Here is an 18,282-nt window from a genome sequence, read left to right on the forward strand (position 1 = left end):
ATGCTGCTTAATAGTTTTTCAATATACTATTTCTGTGAGATGGTTAATATTTAAAGTAACATTTCCTCAAAGACAGGATCTCACTTTGTAGTTCTAGATTGCCTGACACTTACAATGTGAGCCCAACCCCATAATCCTCCTGCCTCAGCTTTCTGAGCACAGAGATCACAGATGTACAGCACCTTGCTGGCTCCAAAGTAACTTTCTTTTAGTAAGCACGTACCTACTTGTCTGAAATGAAAACACCAAAGATAATTTAAAAAACTATGTCTAAATTACCTTGTGTCTTGACATCACACAGAACAACCTGGTAAACTTCTTTCTCCTCAGGAATATTGTCATCCAACAAATGTACAGATATTGTTTTATTCAACGTCCCCTATGCCGAACAAAGAGAAACACCATGTTGTGCTGTCACTGCACTCGTCAAACATATTTTCATTTGAACCAAACATTATCTTAGAAATTAATTAAACAGAAACCGTTTACTTGAGATGTCAGATTTAAAGCATAGAGAAACTAACTCAGGACTGTTATTAAATTGAGTGCTGAGCCAATTTAAATCTTAGCCAATGATGGCTGTATATGAGAGAGCAGTAACATGAAGAGATCTTTGCAGAAGTGATGGCAGAAAAAATGAGAAAAGAGGACAACAATGCCATGGGGTTCCAGTTTTTAGATGCTCAACCCAGCACCCAAGGCAACAGCAACTGGGCTTTGGCTCTACATCAAAGAAGTAAAAATGAAGGCAAAAGTTAGTGACATCAATGGTGAGTGTAAAGTGAAGAGAAGGATGATAAGTACAGTTTAGTGGTACTCATTTTCTACCCGGCTTTCCTAAAAATGCTGCATTTTCTTTGAAAATCATATGGCAAAACTTTTCTTTGTGTGTTACCTCAGAAAAGAAGAGTTGACCTGTAGAGTTAGCAAAATTGACTTCTAGATTTTGTCCAACAATTTTCCAGTCAACAGTGACATTTCCTCGACCAGGGGGAGTTCTTACCACATGGAACTGCAAAATTTCTCCTGCAAGTAAAAAATACAGCTTTATTTGTAATAGCCAGAGGCTGGAAACAGCCCAGATGCCCCTCAACTGAAGAATGGATGCAGAAATTACATCTACACAATGGAGTATTACTCAGCAATGAAAAACAAGGAAATCATGAAATTTGCAGGTAAATGGTGGGACCTGGAAAGGATCATCCTGAGTGAGCTATCCCAGAAGCAGAAAGACACACACGGTGTATACTTACTCATATAGACATATAACATAGTATAAACCTACTAAAATCTGTACATCTAAAGAAACTAATCAAGAGACCCTGACTAAAATGCTCAATCCTCATCCCAAAAGGCAAAGAGGATGGACATCAAAAGAAGAAGAAAACAGGAAACAACCTAGGAACCTGCCACAGAGGGCCTCTGAAAGGCTCTGCCCTGCAGGCTATCAAAGTAGACACTGAGACTTATGGCCAACCGCAGAGTGCATGAAATCTTATGTAAGAAGTGGGAAATAGTAAGATCTGGAGAGGACAGGAACCCCACAAGGAGAGCAACAGAACCAGAAAATTTGAACACAGGGATCTTCCCAAAGACTCATACTCCAACCAAGTACCAGGCATGGAGATAACCTAGAACCCTTGCACAGATGTAGCCCATAGCAGTTTAGTGTCCAAGTGGGTTCCATAGTAATGGGAAGAGGGACTGCCTCTGACATAATCTGATTGGCCTGCTCTTTGATCACCTCCCCCTGAGGGGGGAGCAGCCTTACCAGGCCACAGAAGATGACAATGCAGCCACTCCTGATGTGATCTGATAGACTAAGATCAGAAGGAAGGAGAGGAGGACCTCCCCTATCAGTGGACTTGGGGAAAGGCAGGCGTGAAGAAGGGTGGGGCTGGGAGGGGAAGAGGGAGGGGCTTACGGGGGGATACAAAGTGAGTAAAGTATAATTAATAAAATAAAATAAAAATACAGATTAACAAGCACTTCATGGAAATGAATGTGATGCTAAAACTCAGCAAAACCCACACTGGAGCATGCAACCACTGTGGGTCTTTTCCCAAGAGTGTAACAGAGCTGTTCCTTCTGTTGTTTATTTTCTAGCTGCTTTACACATGTTTGTTATTCATTTGCACAGACAGCCTACTTCCAAGTGCTTTCTGTGGGCAGAACTTCAGGTGATACAAGAATTGTTACAAAAGTGGAGAAGGCAACTGGTAAAATGGGGAGGAAACTTGTAAGCACTCAAAAGCCTACACCTGAGCACAGGTGCGCTGTAATGTCTCCACTGTCAACTAGTCAGGACACAAGTGAATTGTTTCCTTCATCTCCCCAAAGGGACACAAATTCCTTACACCAGCAGGCAATGTGATTTTACACAATGCATGAAAAAAAATGCTTGCAGATACCTGAAAATCACATTTGTTTAGGTTGCAACTTACGTATACCACCAGCCATTTTGTTTTATAGAAGGAAACACAAGGAAAAGTGTCAAATCTGTCCATCAGCAGGTATCTATAACGTCACCACAGTTACATTAACATTCCCTAATAACTGGATAGCTATTTTCCTTTCTTGGCTTTTATCAACACGTAACATTTTATAAAACTGAACAAAATTATCAGAGTCGTTTCTTTGAAATTGTTAAAAGGGAGAAGGAAGGTACTTGGAGTTATACTGATGGCCAAATGGCTTGCTAAAACTATGCTCAAATTCCTAATTCTTCATATGACAAACCCCAGTTAAAATGAACTATGATAATAGGAACAGGGACTGTCTCTGACATGAACTGATTGGCCTGCTCTTTAATCACTTCCCTTTGAGTGGGGAGCAGCCTTACCAGGCCACAGAAGAAGACAATGCAGCCACTCCTGATGAGACCTAATTGACTAGGCTCAGAAGGAAGGAAAAGAACATCTCCGCTATCAGTGGACTTGGGGGGGAGGGCATGCGTTCAGAGGGTGGAGGAAGGGATGGATTGGGAGGGGAGGAGGGAGGGACCTAGAGGGGGATACAAAGTAAATAAAGTGTAATTAAAAATAAAAAAATTAAAAGAAAAAACTATTACACAACAAATGTTTAATACAAATAATTTGATGGATTAAATTTATTATTATCTTTTAAAAAAATGAACTATGAATAACCTCATTAAAGTTATGATGAAATGGGAAGCAGTGTTATTTTACATGGCTATAAGACTATTTGCAGTTTGTATTACAAAGTTCCCAAATATTAGCTTAAAACTCCCCTTTATAAGTAGCTTTTGGGTATATTAGTTATCTTCTAACACATTTCCAGCAAGAGTAGAAATGAAATATAAACTCCACCTTCTAATAGTTTTTCAAACTAGCGCGTTTCTAAGCTTTTAAACATAATTAATGTAAACACACACTTCTTTCTCTTTATTTTTATTTTTGGTGTTGCTGGGTAGACCCTCCCTCCACCCCTCTTGAGCTACAGCTTCAGACCACAAAATAGTATTTTTAATAGAAATTTCTTAAATTAAAATATCATGACTTAATTCATTTATTGCCTACTCCTTGATCACTTCTCCCTGGTTTGGTGACCTAGCCAGCCCACAGAGGAAGAGGATCCAGGCAGTCCTGATGGGACCTGATAGGCTAGGGTCAGATAGAAGGGGTGGAGGACCTCCCCTATCAGTGGACTAGAGGAGAGGGATAGGGGAGGAAGAGGGATGGAGGGTGGAACCAGGAAGGGATGAAGGAGGGGGTTACAACTGGGAAACAAAGTGAATAAATTGTAAATAATAATAATAGTAATAATAATTTAAAAATTATGAGGAAAACAAAATAAAATTTTAACGCTAAGACTAAACACTAAAACTTGTTAAAATGAACTACTTGGAAACAGTCAGAAATTATAAGAAGGTAAAAACACCAGAGATGTTTTCAAATACATATTATTTTAATACAAAATTATTTAGTCAACACTACTTGGCAGACCATGTCTTTGATTGTTTTCTTATTTAACACATGGGAATTGTTGATCATGCAGAGAATATTCAACGAATTAAGAATAACTGAAAGTATACCATCAGCCATAATTGCCTGAGCATCATTTAACGTGTTTTACATTTGCATAAGCCATGTGAACAAGCACAAACACGCTCCTACAGAGTGCCCTGTGTCCAGCACAGAGTGTCTCTCGGGGAACATCTGTACTGCAGGCACAGGAGACCTTTGTACCTATCAACACCCAGTGTCAGTGAGTGACAACGGTTCTAGAGTCACGGTTCACACATTTTCAGAATCACAAAGCCCAATACTAATTCAAAAATACTGATAATTTCATGAAGTGCAAATAAACGGAAAAAAAAGCAAAAAAAGAACACATACGGGAGGCCAATGACCACCCATGTTGAAGGGGATCCTATATTCAATAAAAGAATGAGGTTGTAAATTCGTATACAAGCACGTGGCTTGTATACGAATAAAATAAAGCCACCATTCTGCGGTGAAGGTAAAGATAAAATGCACAGAAGAGGAAGACAAATAAAAGCATTCCTTCAGCCTTCCTCATCCAAAACACTCAACATCTAACAGTACTTTGTAAATACCTACTGTAGAAATTACCTGTCCACACAAACACAATTTAGATCTTGAATTCACTACCCACACAGAAGTAAAAGGCATTTCTTCTCCAAATAGTCTCAAACATCTTAGAAACACTTCTCATGTCAGGAGACAAAATAGCATGAACATTTTCTCTAAGCTATAACAAAAATGAAGGACTCCATTCTGCCCCTTTCAGGAAGACTCCCAAGAGCCACTAAAATTGTCTCCTGGAAAAAGTAACTTCATATCCCAAAGGCGGCCAGAACAGGAAAAACAGACCAAGGGCTTTGACAGGAGGGCAGCCTGAGAGAGAACACGTTCTGATTTTTAGATGCAAACATTTCATTGGATCCCGAACCATCTTCCTTATCTTGTTGAGGCATGACCTCACCTGCCAGGGTCTACAGAAAAATCATATGGAAAATGGAAAAAATGAAGTCCACATAGCCATCCAAGGCTGTGGGACACACGTGTGTGTGTGTGTGTGTGTGTGTGTGTGTGTGTGCTTGCACACCCATGTGTGCACACTTGTGTGTGTATGTTTTGAAGGTTATTTAAAAGATAAAGTCAAAGACAGTCTGAAGGGAATGCAGATTATTCTCATTAAATAAGTATGGTGATTGCCTGAACAGATAGAAACTCTGCTCCCTCTGCTGTAACTCCAGAAATAAATCTGAGTTCCAAGAGGGAGGAAAATTGTGGTAAGTACATGCAGTTCTCAAAGCTATCATCACAACCAAAGTTTGCTTTTTCCCCCAAGAAATCTGTTTGTCTTCAAACTGTGCCTTTCTTGTTATAGGTTGTTTGTTTTTGTTTGTTTAGAGATAAGATCCTTGGAATTCTCTCTTCTTTGTTTCCCATGTTCACACAGGCTCAGCTGTCTGACCTAGGAAGACAAAGGTTGGAGAAGACTGCAGATCCTGCCTTCGTTCCGATGACCTTTGTACTTTTCTATCCTTCCACTGCTGTCTGGGCGACTGCACTCACTCTGGGAGAATGTGCTTTGCAATGCATCTGATACACATTTTAATTAAATGGGAAACTTCACACATTGCCTTCTGGGTGTTTTGTATGTGGTTGTTTCTTTCTATCCTGTTCCTCCCAGACCCACCCTATCTAGTGCAGTCAGCCTTGTGTCTTCCTTAAAGAAGTCTAGTAGGGTATGGAAACATTTGACTTCAATCCCAGAACTCAAGAGGCAGAAGCCAGTGACTTTCCATGAGTTCGTGGTCAGCCTGGCCTACAGAGTGAGTTGAGCAAGTAAGTGAGTAAGTCAGAGGTCCAACACTTTACAGCAAAATTTGTTTCAAAAATAAGTAAGTAAGTAAATAAATAAATAAATAATAGATGGAAATATAGAAGTCAGTCAGTTCAGTCAGTGATGGTAACACAGGCTTGGGAATGCAGCTGTGCTCTCTCCAAGCAGGGTGGGACTCTGTCTTCCTCCCCTCCTCCTGATGGCCTTTTAGAGGACTTGAGCTTAGGGAGGACTTGCAGCTGTCACAACCAGTGTGGATTCATATGTGCAACTGCCCTGCTGTGTCCAGAACACACCCCCCTGTTTTAGTTACCCACAGCCTCGAGCCCTTGGAATAGTTCTGTCCTCTCTTCCACAGCGATCCCTGAACCTTGGAGGAAGGTAGTGCTTTGCTGATGTCTCACTTAAGGCTGAGTGTTCAGCAAGCTCTTACTCTTATGTACCTAGGCCAGTTGTGGGTCTCTGTATTAATCACCGTCTACTGCAAAAAGGCAGCTTCTCTGATAAGGGTCAAGCGATGCACTAATATATGGGGGTAACAGCATGTCGTTGGGAGTTCATTCAGTGCTATGCCCCTTTAGCAGAGTAATATTAGTCGGTTCTCAAGCTAGGAGCAATGACCTACGTAGCCACAAGTTCTGCACCCTGATGGTGGGACCGATATGGGATCATTATCACAGCAGAGCTGAGACCATCACAAGCTTTCTTTCTCATCCTGTCATGGCCCACTAGCAGAAAACTTCAGGCAGAACTTGCTCTAAGGACAACCACACTCTAGGCTGAACCGAGCACAGACAGCTAAATCACTTAGTCATTTAGTTACTTCTTCTGCCCGACTCTCCCTTAATCCTGCTGTCACTGCTGCCCTTGCCTGATGGCTTTCTCCTTTCTCCTGGGTCTCTTCTGCACCTTCCCCTATCGCATAGTCTTCCTCACCAGCACCTTAGCCTGCTGTCCCACATCGCTCCATTCTAGCAGCTGGCTTCTCTTCTCAGTCCACGACATCAATGAAAGCCCAACTTTAATTAGAGATAGAGCGAGGTTCTCTTTCTGATTTCTTTCTTTCAGAAAGACAGGACTACTCAGATTTATCAGTCCTGCAAATAAAATCACTTCAAATGTCACAATTTCCTGTGCTGTCGGGTTCTGCAGCAAACACAATTCCAGGCAAAACTGTCTGCTGTGAGCTTCCCTGTGGTGCAGCTTTGGACTGCAGTGCCCTGGACTGAACTTCTATTACTGACCTCAGGTGCTGTCTCTTTATGGCAGAGAGTATGACATCCTACACTGGGCATCGCAGAGGGCTGCTGCTAAAATAAGGAGCTAATTGGAGTGGATCCAGCACACAGACAACTCCACAAACTTGTCAGCATTATTAAGGAGTCCTACAGTGGCATTTTAACTGACACTACAAATAATTTTTTATGTTAGTGATTTTTCTTCACAGTAGAGTTGTGACAATTTATTAGTAACTTTTATTCATTGGAGTGACAAGACACAATTCTAAACCATTAATAAAAGTAAAGAGTGTCAGCAAATGGCTCACACATTGAGATAAGTTCAACAAACTTGCAAGTGGGAAGTACAGATCACTGAGACAGGAGATGCACACTGATACATGTCAGTCCAGCCACGAACCAGCTCCTCGGCCCACCAGGTCAGGTAACCTGTGTGTCTCAGCTTTGTGCTTTCCTCTGAAGAGGTCCAAATATATGAGCCATGTCATCTCCTAAGTCCTTACAGTAGGATTGTTTTAATTACAGGATTCAAACTGTGTGGTGAAGTGCATTCTGTAGTGTTTCATTAATTTAAAAACAGGTCTATTCGAAGATACCATCATTGTAATATTCTAATCAAACAAAAAAGTAGCTTGTATATGACATGGAATACTAAAGATGCAGGGAAATTATTGTCTTTAAGACAAAGAACACTGTATCAGGCTATCTACAATGGCACTCTGTTCATAAAATACAGTAAATTAGAAAGTCAAGGCTAAAATATTCACTAATTATGAATATTTCCAAAATTCTGCATTTTATTGTTTAAAAGCAGCAGGTACCAAACTACACCTATTGCGTACACTTTCCAAAAGCTACATGAAGCACTTCACATTTTATAGTTCACTTCTCCTCCCAAAGAACTCTCTGAAGTCTGGACTGGTTTGTGATTTAGCAGATGAGAAGGCCAAGCTTCCAGCTTTGAGGCTCACACACCCCAGCCGTGGGGTCACAAGTTCCACCACTGTGTCTGTGAGGCTCGCACCCCTGATACGCAATGCACACCAGGCAGCCCTCGTCTAAATGAAGTGTTACACAGATTAAAAACAGTGCAACAAAGCAAGAAAGAAAAAAAAAAAACACACAGAAGCTTCAGAACACAAAACGAAAAGTAACATCCTACACTGAGGAAGTAAGAACGACTGTGTTCATCAATAGAAGGGACCCACCTTCATGGCCAATGACGGATCTGGACGCTGTCTGAAAACTGACAATTCCTGCCACGTTGTCATTGGCCAAGATGTTCACTCTCACAGTGTCAGAGCTGGGCAGAATTCTGCTTCCACCTTCAGTGTTCACCAAACCAATGAGGATACTTTCATCATCTTCTGGCTCAGCATCATCCAAAATGGTTAAAATGGCGATCTTTTTGGTTTCACCTATAAAACGTCAATGGAATTAAAACTAAAATCAGTAAAATATCAACCTGAAGGGATAAAAATAACCTTGAGTTTTAAAAAGTTAAGTAAAAATGTTTTAATTGTAACAGTTCAGGGCCATGAGCAACAGTGTCAACACCACAGGAAACTGTGTATTTAAGTCACTTGTTTTCTTACATACAAACCCCTGTGCAATCTCAATGGGGACGGATCATGAAGAGAACGCTGAACTGTAGAAAGTCAATGGGGAGCAATTTCAAAGAACCAGTTTACTCCCTGGTCTTTGTCAAAAACAATGATCTTCTTGGGGAAAGAGCAGTGAAGTCATGTTTAGAGGAAGTTCCTTTAAGGAACGTGTAGTCTCTTTCCTGTTGTGCCTCACTGTGAAGAGTTTTACTCATCCCAATGTCTCCCTCAGTGGCCGCCAGCGCATACTGAATGTGGTTAACAGTTTAACCACAGAGGAACGGCAAGTTCTGAGCAAAGATTCCAGCCTGAGCGCGTTTAGTTTGGGGTGACGGTGGAGACAGCAGCATCATATACTAGTTTCCGGGACATGTTGCACGGAAAAAGGAGACCGAGGAGAAGCACAGTGGAAAGGGACGGTGCAGCAAGGGTGGACTGTCTGACACAGGGCTTTAGTAGAGCGAGTGGCAGGGAGCACCCTGAGACACGCCCTGCCTCTGCCATTCACCTGCCGAGATCCTGCTTCCTTCCCTCCCATGGTCTAGAAGGAGGATGGAAAAGGAGAGACACCCACAGCATTTCATGAGTAGCTCAAGGCCACAACTACCTTATGGTTCTGGGCCTTTATTTGGGACTACATATTATCTAACAACCTAAGTTAGCTACAAAATAAATTCCATTTCATATGAAGCTAAAGTTATAATTCAATATAATAATAATTTATATAATGGCGTTTCTTTATATGATATTGTCCTTCCTATTTATCTAAGACATGAGAAATTTATCTATAATTTTTTATCTCTCCCTCCATTTATTACATTTTTTGTTATTGACTTTCAAACAGGAGAAAATGTCACCAATTACCAGCCTACCTCTTTCCATCACGCATTCAAGATTCAGCTACCTTTCTACTCCCCAAATAATTTAGTGAGAAATGATTGACATTGTAGTGAGAATTCTGGTTTCTTTAAAACAACAACAACAACAACAACAACAAAAAACAGTTATGCTATGTGAATCTGTTTTTGTTTTCATCACAGGTGTGTGGTATGTTGCTGCTTCAGTTTGTCCATGGCCTTTAACTATGATTGTCTCGTGCTCTAGGAAAGGAGTGATTTTTACCAGCTGCAGATAGTTTAATTCTGGGGATTCTGAAGAAGATATAAAGGAGAGAGCTCTGAGCCTGAGATGGCCTGTGGTGGCTGCTGCCCTTGCTGCCGCTCCTGTTTCCTGCCCCTGCAACTGTTGCTGTTGTGTTTGCTGGATTACCAGTTGCTGGATGGAGATATCCTGAGGACAAAAAATAGACTTGCCCTTAGAAACCCAACATCCAGGATCAGCAGGAAGGATTCTGAAGAGGTGGGGTGGAGTAGGGTGGTAGATATAAGAATCCAATAAAGTAGCCCCCAAAAGTACTCCTACACAACACAGAAATATTTTCTAGATTTTATTTTCATTTCATTTTTTGAGATAGTTTATCTAATGGAGGCCAGCATTGCCTCAAACTCCACATAGCTGAGGATGATGGAAGACTCCTGGCTCTCTTCACCTCATCCACTGAGTACTAGGATTAGAGGCATATATTACCACACTTGGTTTATATGGTGCTAGGGATTACATCTGGGGCTTCATGTATGCTAGACAAGCATTGTACTGACTGAGCTGCATTTCCAGCCAGCTTTTTGTTTTATTTTGTGTTTTGTTTTCAAGACAGAGTTTCTCTGTGTTGCCTTAGTTGTCCCAGACTCATTTTGTAGACAAGGTTGGCCTCAAAATCACAGAGATCCACCTGCTTCTGCCTCCCTAAGTGCTAGGATTACAGGCATGTGCCACCACACCAGCTTCTAGCCAGCTTTATAACATTTTAAATTTTTATTCTCAAGCACAATGTTTATTAGATATTTTAAAAAATCTATTACATATATGTAGTTACTGGTTTCAAAAGTTTGTGTGCATTAAAATGTAAACAAATGCAATGAATTGCTCTGAGACATAGAACTACTAATAGTTAAAAACTTTTAACCAGTGTATATTCTGAGCTTCTTATAAATATGTGTAACTTTTTCAAACAGAAAAAAAAACCACTTATGATTTTTGTAATTGTTAAACTCAGGATTTAAAAAAATTACCCTGCAGGGTAGAGCCCCTCAGAGGCCCTCTGTGGTAAGCTCCTGTCCTGTTTCCTGTTTTCTCCCTCTTCTGATATCCATCCTCTTTGACTTTCTGAATGGGGATTGAGCATCTTAGCCAGAGTCCTCCTTCTTGATTAATTTCTTTAGGTGCACAGATTTTAGTAGGTTTATCCTATATTATATGTCTAGTATCCACTTATGAGTGAGTATATACCCTGTGTGTCTTTATGCTTCTGGGATATCTCACTCAGGATGATTTTTTTTTTCCAGTTCCCACCATTTACCGGCACATTTCATGATTTCCTTGTTTTTTATTGCTGAGTAATATTCCATTGTGTAAATGTACCACAATTTCTGTATCTATTCCTCAACTGAGGGGTATCTGTGTTCAGGGTATCAAAGCAGATACTGAGACTCATATTCAAACTTTGGGCAGAGAGCAGGGAATCTTATGAAAGAAGGGGGAGATAGTAAGACCTACAGAGGAGAGGAGCTCCACAAGGACAGCAACAGAACCAAAAAATCTGGGTACAGGGGTGTTTTCTAAAACTCATACTCCAACCAAGGACCATTCATGGATATAACCTAGAACCCCTGCACAGATGTAGCCCATGGCAGTTCAGTGTCCAATTGGGTTCCATAGTAATGGGAACAAGAACTGTCTCTGACATGAACTGATTGGCCTGCTCTTTGATCACCTCCTCCTGAGAGGGGAGCAGCCTTACCAGGCCACAGAGGAAGACAATGCAGCCTATCCTGATAAGAACTGATAGACTAGGATCAGAAGGAAGGAAAGGAAGACCTCCCCTACCAGTGGACTTGGGGAGGGGCATGGGTGGAGAAGGGAGAGGGATGGTGGGATTGGGAGGGGAGGAGGGAAGGAATTAGATGGGGGGATACAAAGTGAATAAACTGTAATTAATAAAAATAACAAAAAGAAAAAAATTACTCTGCATAAAACTACCTTTATTATATTGAGCAAAACTATGAACTTCCCCAATTTGAAGTATCATAATTCAACAAGTGCTAAGATTGAGTAAATGAAGACAATCTGCATTAGACTGTTGGCTGCATTTCACACATCACTATAAAAAATTCTGCAGCACTCTTGTTTGAGTTTAAGAACACTGTAGCAAATTAATCTATGACTAGGATTACTTTAACATAAGTACAACTGTCAAACTTCAGGCTACTTTACTTAAAATTTTTTACTGAAGTTCTAACCTGCTTTATTTAGTGCATTTGAAACTGTTATATTCTTCAACATGTTTATAAGTTCATAGCTAATTCTTGTAATTTTCCTTATAAAATAAGAACCTGCCTTGCGATTGCTTCTGTCATATGAAAGCCACTGCTATAATGCATAAATGGATAGAATTCACATGTTCCTTAAACATCTCCTTAAAAGAAAAATTAAAAACATACATATACTTATTACTTATGTCTTTTAGAATAATAATTTAGTCTTAATCACTACTGTTTCCAAATCATATTGTATTAATAAGAATATGCAGGTAGATAAAACATTTATGAACATTATGAACATGCTACTGACTACGATGACTTTGCTAAGAAACGCTGAAATCCCCTTATACCATTACCATTACGTACCTTCTGCAAATGAAAGAATGTCTCCGACACCTATAAAATCTAAACCTTCAGTAGCTGTTCCACCAACCACGCACCATTCAACCACCACGTGCCCCAAGCTGCCTCCTGTCCTGTGGATCACCAGTTCCACTGAGGTGTGTGGCTGTTCCGGCACGTCCACATACAAACCGTCCTCTGAGGTATTGGGATTAATACTGTAGATAATGAATACTCCAAAGGCATCACCATTCAGTCCTATGACCACAGCAGAAGTATTCGGATGGCCTATGGTTGGCTGGTTTTTAAAACTGTCTGTGATGTTCATTAGGTGAACTTCAAGGAGAGAAATTAGAAAGCTTTCATCCATCTCTGGAACAGTGTCAGGAAGTATGGCAACAGTGAGATTTGCAAACTCATCGCCTTCCAGCATCAGGGCCTGCTGTCTTGTCACAGCCTCATAGTCACTACCCGCAGCTGCCTGGCCACTAAAAAGAGAGGCCACCCTGGTCATGTTCTTCTTGTAGGTCTGGACATCCGAGCTGTTCACAGTGAAGCTGACCCATGATGTCATCCAGAAGCACTGAGGACCATCAGCAGCTCTGACAACTGAGAACGCTGAACACGCGTGCTCTCGGAGACACAGAGTGGCACAGGTGGACTGAGCCTCCTCCCCTGCAGAGACGTTCACCCACGTTCTCCAGAGTGGCTCTGGCATCCCTTGAGTTGGCGACTCATAATAGGATAATACATCTTCTCCTTTCTCAACTGCGAGAGCCACTACATCAATATCAGAAGTACTGTAGAGCAACAGCAGGCGGCCAAAGTGTCCTCCGCTAAAATGTGGAGGGCAGTAGAAAAGCAGGTTAACCCCACAGATGACTCTGGAGCTGCTCACATAAAAGCAATGCTGACCACGGTTCTGAACAGCGCTTTTAGTAATACTTTAAATACCAGTACTAACACAACCGTAGTTCCTAATTATGTTTGTCTTCTAATGTGAACTACCCTGGCTAGTTTTCAACCAAATAATGCTTATTTTTGATCATGCTTATGAAAAAATTTTTGCAAGGAAGGCAAGTTGTGTCCATTTCAGAATTTCCAGACCTAATTACAAAATTTTCACTATTATATTTCACTGAAAAAATAACAATGACAGCAAAATGACAGTTCTATTTAGAGAAATAGAACTATTTTGCTCAACTCTCTATGCTCTATTTCTGAAGAAGGGCAGTGACCATTATGCTCCCTACAAAAGAAATGCAAGGAAAACCGAACCTAAAGGTCTGCTTTTCGAGCAATAACAGAGTCTAAGAACAAGCTGTATTCAACTTCTAAGCAGAATGTACTCCAGAGCGAAGCAGGAGATTTTAGCAGCTAGAAAGCACAACAGTGTAAAAGTCAACTTTATTTCACCAAGTAACAAATATGGTTGAGTCTGTCTGCCAATACACATAATCCAACTATCACAGTATAACAGCCTATGGAATGAGTTGCAACAGAGGAAAAATGTGAATCTAAACTGCTGAGTTATGGTAGGACCCTGCCCCAGCCCACACCCCACGACACGGCACATGTACCTTCTCCTCACAGTTATGTTAGCATAGGAACTTCTCTCCAGAGGCTCTTGGACACGATAAAGAGGCTGAGCAAAGGCTACTGAACCATAAGGGTTATCATTGGCAGGAATAACAACATTTGCCACTCGATCTAGCCCGATTGTACCTCCAGCAGAGGCATCAGTTAGTTGCACGTGGACAACCTAAAAACATAGTGAAAATGTCCTTAACAGCATCCCAGTTCTGAAATGAATGTGCAAGAAAACATCAAACACATCCGTATAATAACAAAATACAAAGAAATGTACATGACCCCAAAGAACTGACCCAATTACACTCAGACGCTAACACATAACAAAATAATACGTGATCAAAATTTAGTAGTAGAGCACAATAATACATAAGAAACACAGACTGTTCAAATAGCTTAGTCTTTATTTACGTAGTCAAGGGAATCAGTTTTTAAATTTAAATTTTATTTTTAATTAAATGTTCTAAATATAATTAAAGTAAACTAAATTTTCAGTAAGTAAAAAAATTAAATTTTAATTAAGTTTAAAATTAATTAAAGTAATTTAAATTTAAATTAAAAACAAATTTATGGTTATCATTGTAATAATATTATTTTCAAAAACTAAGCCTTTCTAATGTAGGAAACATATATTGTATATCTGTTTCAGTGGTAAGTGAATTTTCTCTGCAAAACTTTAAAGAATCATTGCATAATACTACCTAAGTTTAGAAAGAAGGAAAGAAAATATATTACATGTATTAATTCATGGTTAATATTATTAAAGTGAATAATGGCATAATTAGTTATGACAATAAATGTTATAGACTTCATGTACAGTTAAATAGAATTGTTATTAAAAGGAATATGACGTCTAGACTTTAATAATACTAGAATTTCATAAAATAAAATTATCTATGGTAATATGCTAGTGATTATTCTTATTTGCCATATTGCATCCTCATCATGAGAAATACCAGGAAAATGGACCTAGTATGCGTGTTATAAAAGTAGAAAAAGAATAGGAGGGTGAATCTGTGGAAAATCAAACTCTACACTTAGTTACAACTGGCTCACACGCAGAAGGAGACAGAGATACAAGCCAGAGTTATATGAAACAAATATTGAACAGTTATGATATACGTACATACATACATACATATATATATACACACACATACATAATCATTTAGCAGAAGTGCTTTAAAACACACCACAGTTGCACACACAAAAGCAATTTTCAGCTGGCAAGCTGGCCTGTTGACCACACTAGACTGTTCCTGATCAGAAGAGTGTTCTGTCACATCCCTACAGAAACCACGTATCTGTTGTTCTCAGAGCAACAGTTATCTGTTCTAGTCTCTAGACAAGGCACAGTTTACAATGTCATTCTAGGCTAGTCCGTCCTCTCACCTCTTCCATCTCCGGGATGTCGTCGGCCAGGACCTCTAACAACAAGGTTTGAATGGTTTCCCCAGGGGCAAAGGCCACACTACCCGAGACAACTCGCAGGTCGCGAGCAGCAAGCTGTCCATTAATGGTGGCAACCCACTGAACAGTAACATTGCCGAGTGTCCCAGAATTTCGAATTATTGGCAGCTTTACCCTCACTGAGTTAAACTCAGGTTCCTCTACAATAAATTTAGTATTCTGAAAACCTGAAGGGCAGACAGAACAGTTGTTTTTAGACACAAAGTGAAACTGTGACCAACTAAGCCCAAGCCTGGGCCTCCAGGAGAAGCAATTCTCCCGTGAGCACCCTACCAGTTTAGCAGCGTGCTGTGACACAGCTGGGCCCAACACCAGTGTTCCCAGAAACATTTTACTGTGGTAAAAGTAGAGCATGGGTGTCTTCAGGGACAGGTGTTTGCCCAGCATGAATTCAATAAGGCCAGGGAGTGCTGCAGCCACTGACGGCTAGCATGGGCTAAAGGTAGTCGCTATTTTGCTTCCTGGCTGACATTATACAGAAGGGACTCCACTTAATCATCTTTCCCTTCTCATACAGAGAGTTAAACAACCCAAATGGAGTTGAAATTTTGTTAATTAGCCAGTTAAAAGAATTATATAAAAGTAAAAGGCGGGCATGATATCCACACTTATCACCCAACGTTAAGGAAGCTAAGGAGAGTCTTGGGCTCTGGGACAGCTCATCTGCCACGGGAGCAAGACATTGTCTGCCAAAGCTCAGAAAAGAATTTACAGAACAGAACTAGGAGCCAGGCATGACCCAAAAGCAAACAGGTTATGAGTGTCTCTATGCTAAAATGTGTCTTCATTTCCTAGTAACCATTAACCTGCCAGGAATCTTAAGTGTAATACCAAAAAAAAAAAAAAAATTGGTCAAATCAATCTTAAATAAAGTAAAGGTCATTATCTGTAACTTAGAGAGTAAAAGAGTTAGAGAAATTAGTCTGGTTACCAAACAATCCATAGGGGTCATCAGAAGCCTGTATAGTAACGACGGCCTCTGTTAAGGGCCCCAGATTGGCTCCTCCTGTCGTCTCATTCAGCAGTTGCACAAGAAAGGACTCTGCCAGCTCCGGATAGATGTCATTAATGATGTATACTGGCACGGCTTTACTGGTTTCCCCTTCTAGCAAGACCACGTCTGATGAAGCTATACTGTAATCCTCACCTGCAAAGACAAAAAGAGAAATGTGAAAGCTTACTGCAGAGTTCCACATACTAGGGACGCGCCATGTCAAATGTCATGGTCACACCTGGGGAAATGCTTTTGGAGGATGTTAGCTGCGTTCATTTGAAAGAGAAAAGTAGTATTTCTCAAACTAGAAAAGCAAATGTTGGGTAATAGAGATCGTCCGGTGTTTTTATGCTCATTGGCTAATAACAGTTTCCTAAGAAATTCATAACGTATGTATGAACAAAATGTGAAACAGAGAGAAACCAACGACTTTTCATTGGGATTTTTAAAAGATGTGCACAAGGCTGTCAGAATGAACCAGAACTTGCATTGTTGTGTGTAGGAAGACAAGCTGCACAGTTGTCCAGATGCCACAAGCGAGCTGGCACAGTGGAGGAACCCCCTTAAAACTAGCTTAACAGAACTGCTGAGGACCACCCTGGGAGGGGAGAGGAGCGTGCCCTATAGGGCCTCAAGGCTGATTCCTTCCAAAACTCATCACTGCTGCGTACCACAAAGAGGTGTGCCTAGAGGCAGCCGCACATTCCTAAGGGGTACTCATCACAAAATGTGCACATACAGACTTGGGAACTAGAGGAGCATGGTTCTTATTTTTCAAATAATAATACTGTCCAGATGATCAAAAAAATAAGCATGAAGAGTGGTTAAAGGCTAGGCTCACAACCAAAACACACACACACACACACAAAACAACAACAACAACAACAAAAAAAGGCAGTCCTGTTCCTATGAGTGAACAGACAGAGGTTCTAATAGGTGCTCTCTGGCAAATCAGCCTCTATAAGCTGAATTGCCATTACTAAGAAGGCAGTGGCCTATTCAGCAATGAAATCATTTTGCTTTTATATAAATTGTTATTGCTAAACACTGTCTTGTCCGTGCTCTTCATAAATAAATGAACAGGTTAAGATAATGGGCTCCAGAGACAACTCAGTTGAAATTCCTGAAACCTGTTTGCTCATTTCTTCCTCTGCCCATGAATTCCTCTCAGAAAAGGGTCATGGCATCTTAGTTTGTTCTTCCTTAGTTTATGCACCTCCCACCCATCAGAGCTTTTTAATTTATATATGCTTTTACTATGAATGTTCACAAATTCAAAAATTCAGTGTCACAGATAGGTGAATGAGGTATATCTGTATCTAAAAAAGTGTAAGTATTGGGAACTGAAGCTGTAGCTCAGCGGGTAGAATGGTTGCCTAACACACACAAGGCCTGGGGTTTGATCTCTGGCACTGTATAAACCCTGTCGTGGGTGCATGCCCAGTAAAGCTAACATTGTTGACGAGGATCAGAAGTTCAAGGCAATCCTCTGCTACATAGTGAGGATGAAGATATCTTTTGCTACATAAACTCAATCTTAAAAGAAAAGAATGTGGGGGGGTTGAGGGATGAGTGTGTATGTGTGCATGTGTGCGCGTGTGTGTGTGCGCGTGTGTGTGTGTGTACTTAGGGGTGTGTGTGGGCATTTAGGGTGCATGTATGTGTGGTATGTATTTGTGTGTAAGTATGGGGGTGTATGCATTCAGTGTGTGTGTGTGTGTGTGTGTGCATTTGTCCTGTCTTCCAATCACACCCTTTCGACAGCTTCAAGACACATGTGTCAGTATAATGTTCTTTTGAAATGTATACACCTTACCCTTGTTCATTCAAAT

At 40.6% G+C, this 18,282-nt stretch overlaps 1 protein-coding gene across 1 annotated transcript in view; it reads right to left on the minus strand.

The window, feature by feature from the left end:
* The window catches only part of Adgrv1 (adhesion G protein-coupled receptor V1), a 568,841-nt gene that overhangs the window by 433,517 nt on the left and 117,042 nt on the right, over positions 1–18,282 (minus strand). Inside the window, exons 30-36 of the mRNA XM_060383611.1 lie at positions 16,388–16,603; positions 15,379–15,623; positions 13,977–14,158; positions 12,421–13,232; positions 8,282–8,491; positions 896–1,026; positions 280–379 (exon numbers count right to left, since the gene is read on the minus strand). Of these exons, the coding sequence (XP_060239594.1) occupies positions 280–379; positions 896–1,026; positions 8,282–8,491; positions 12,421–13,232; positions 13,977–14,158; positions 15,379–15,623; positions 16,388–16,603 (1,896 nt within the window). The remainder of the gene's footprint in view (positions 1–279; positions 380–895; positions 1,027–8,281; positions 8,492–12,420; positions 13,233–13,976; positions 14,159–15,378; positions 15,624–16,387; positions 16,604–18,282) is intronic.

This window comes from Meriones unguiculatus, chromosome 5 (genome assembly GCF_030254825.1).
Source record: "Meriones unguiculatus strain TT.TT164.6M chromosome 5, Bangor_MerUng_6.1, whole genome shotgun sequence".
Classification (NCBI taxonomy): Eukaryota; Metazoa; Chordata; class Mammalia; order Rodentia; family Muridae; genus Meriones; species Meriones unguiculatus.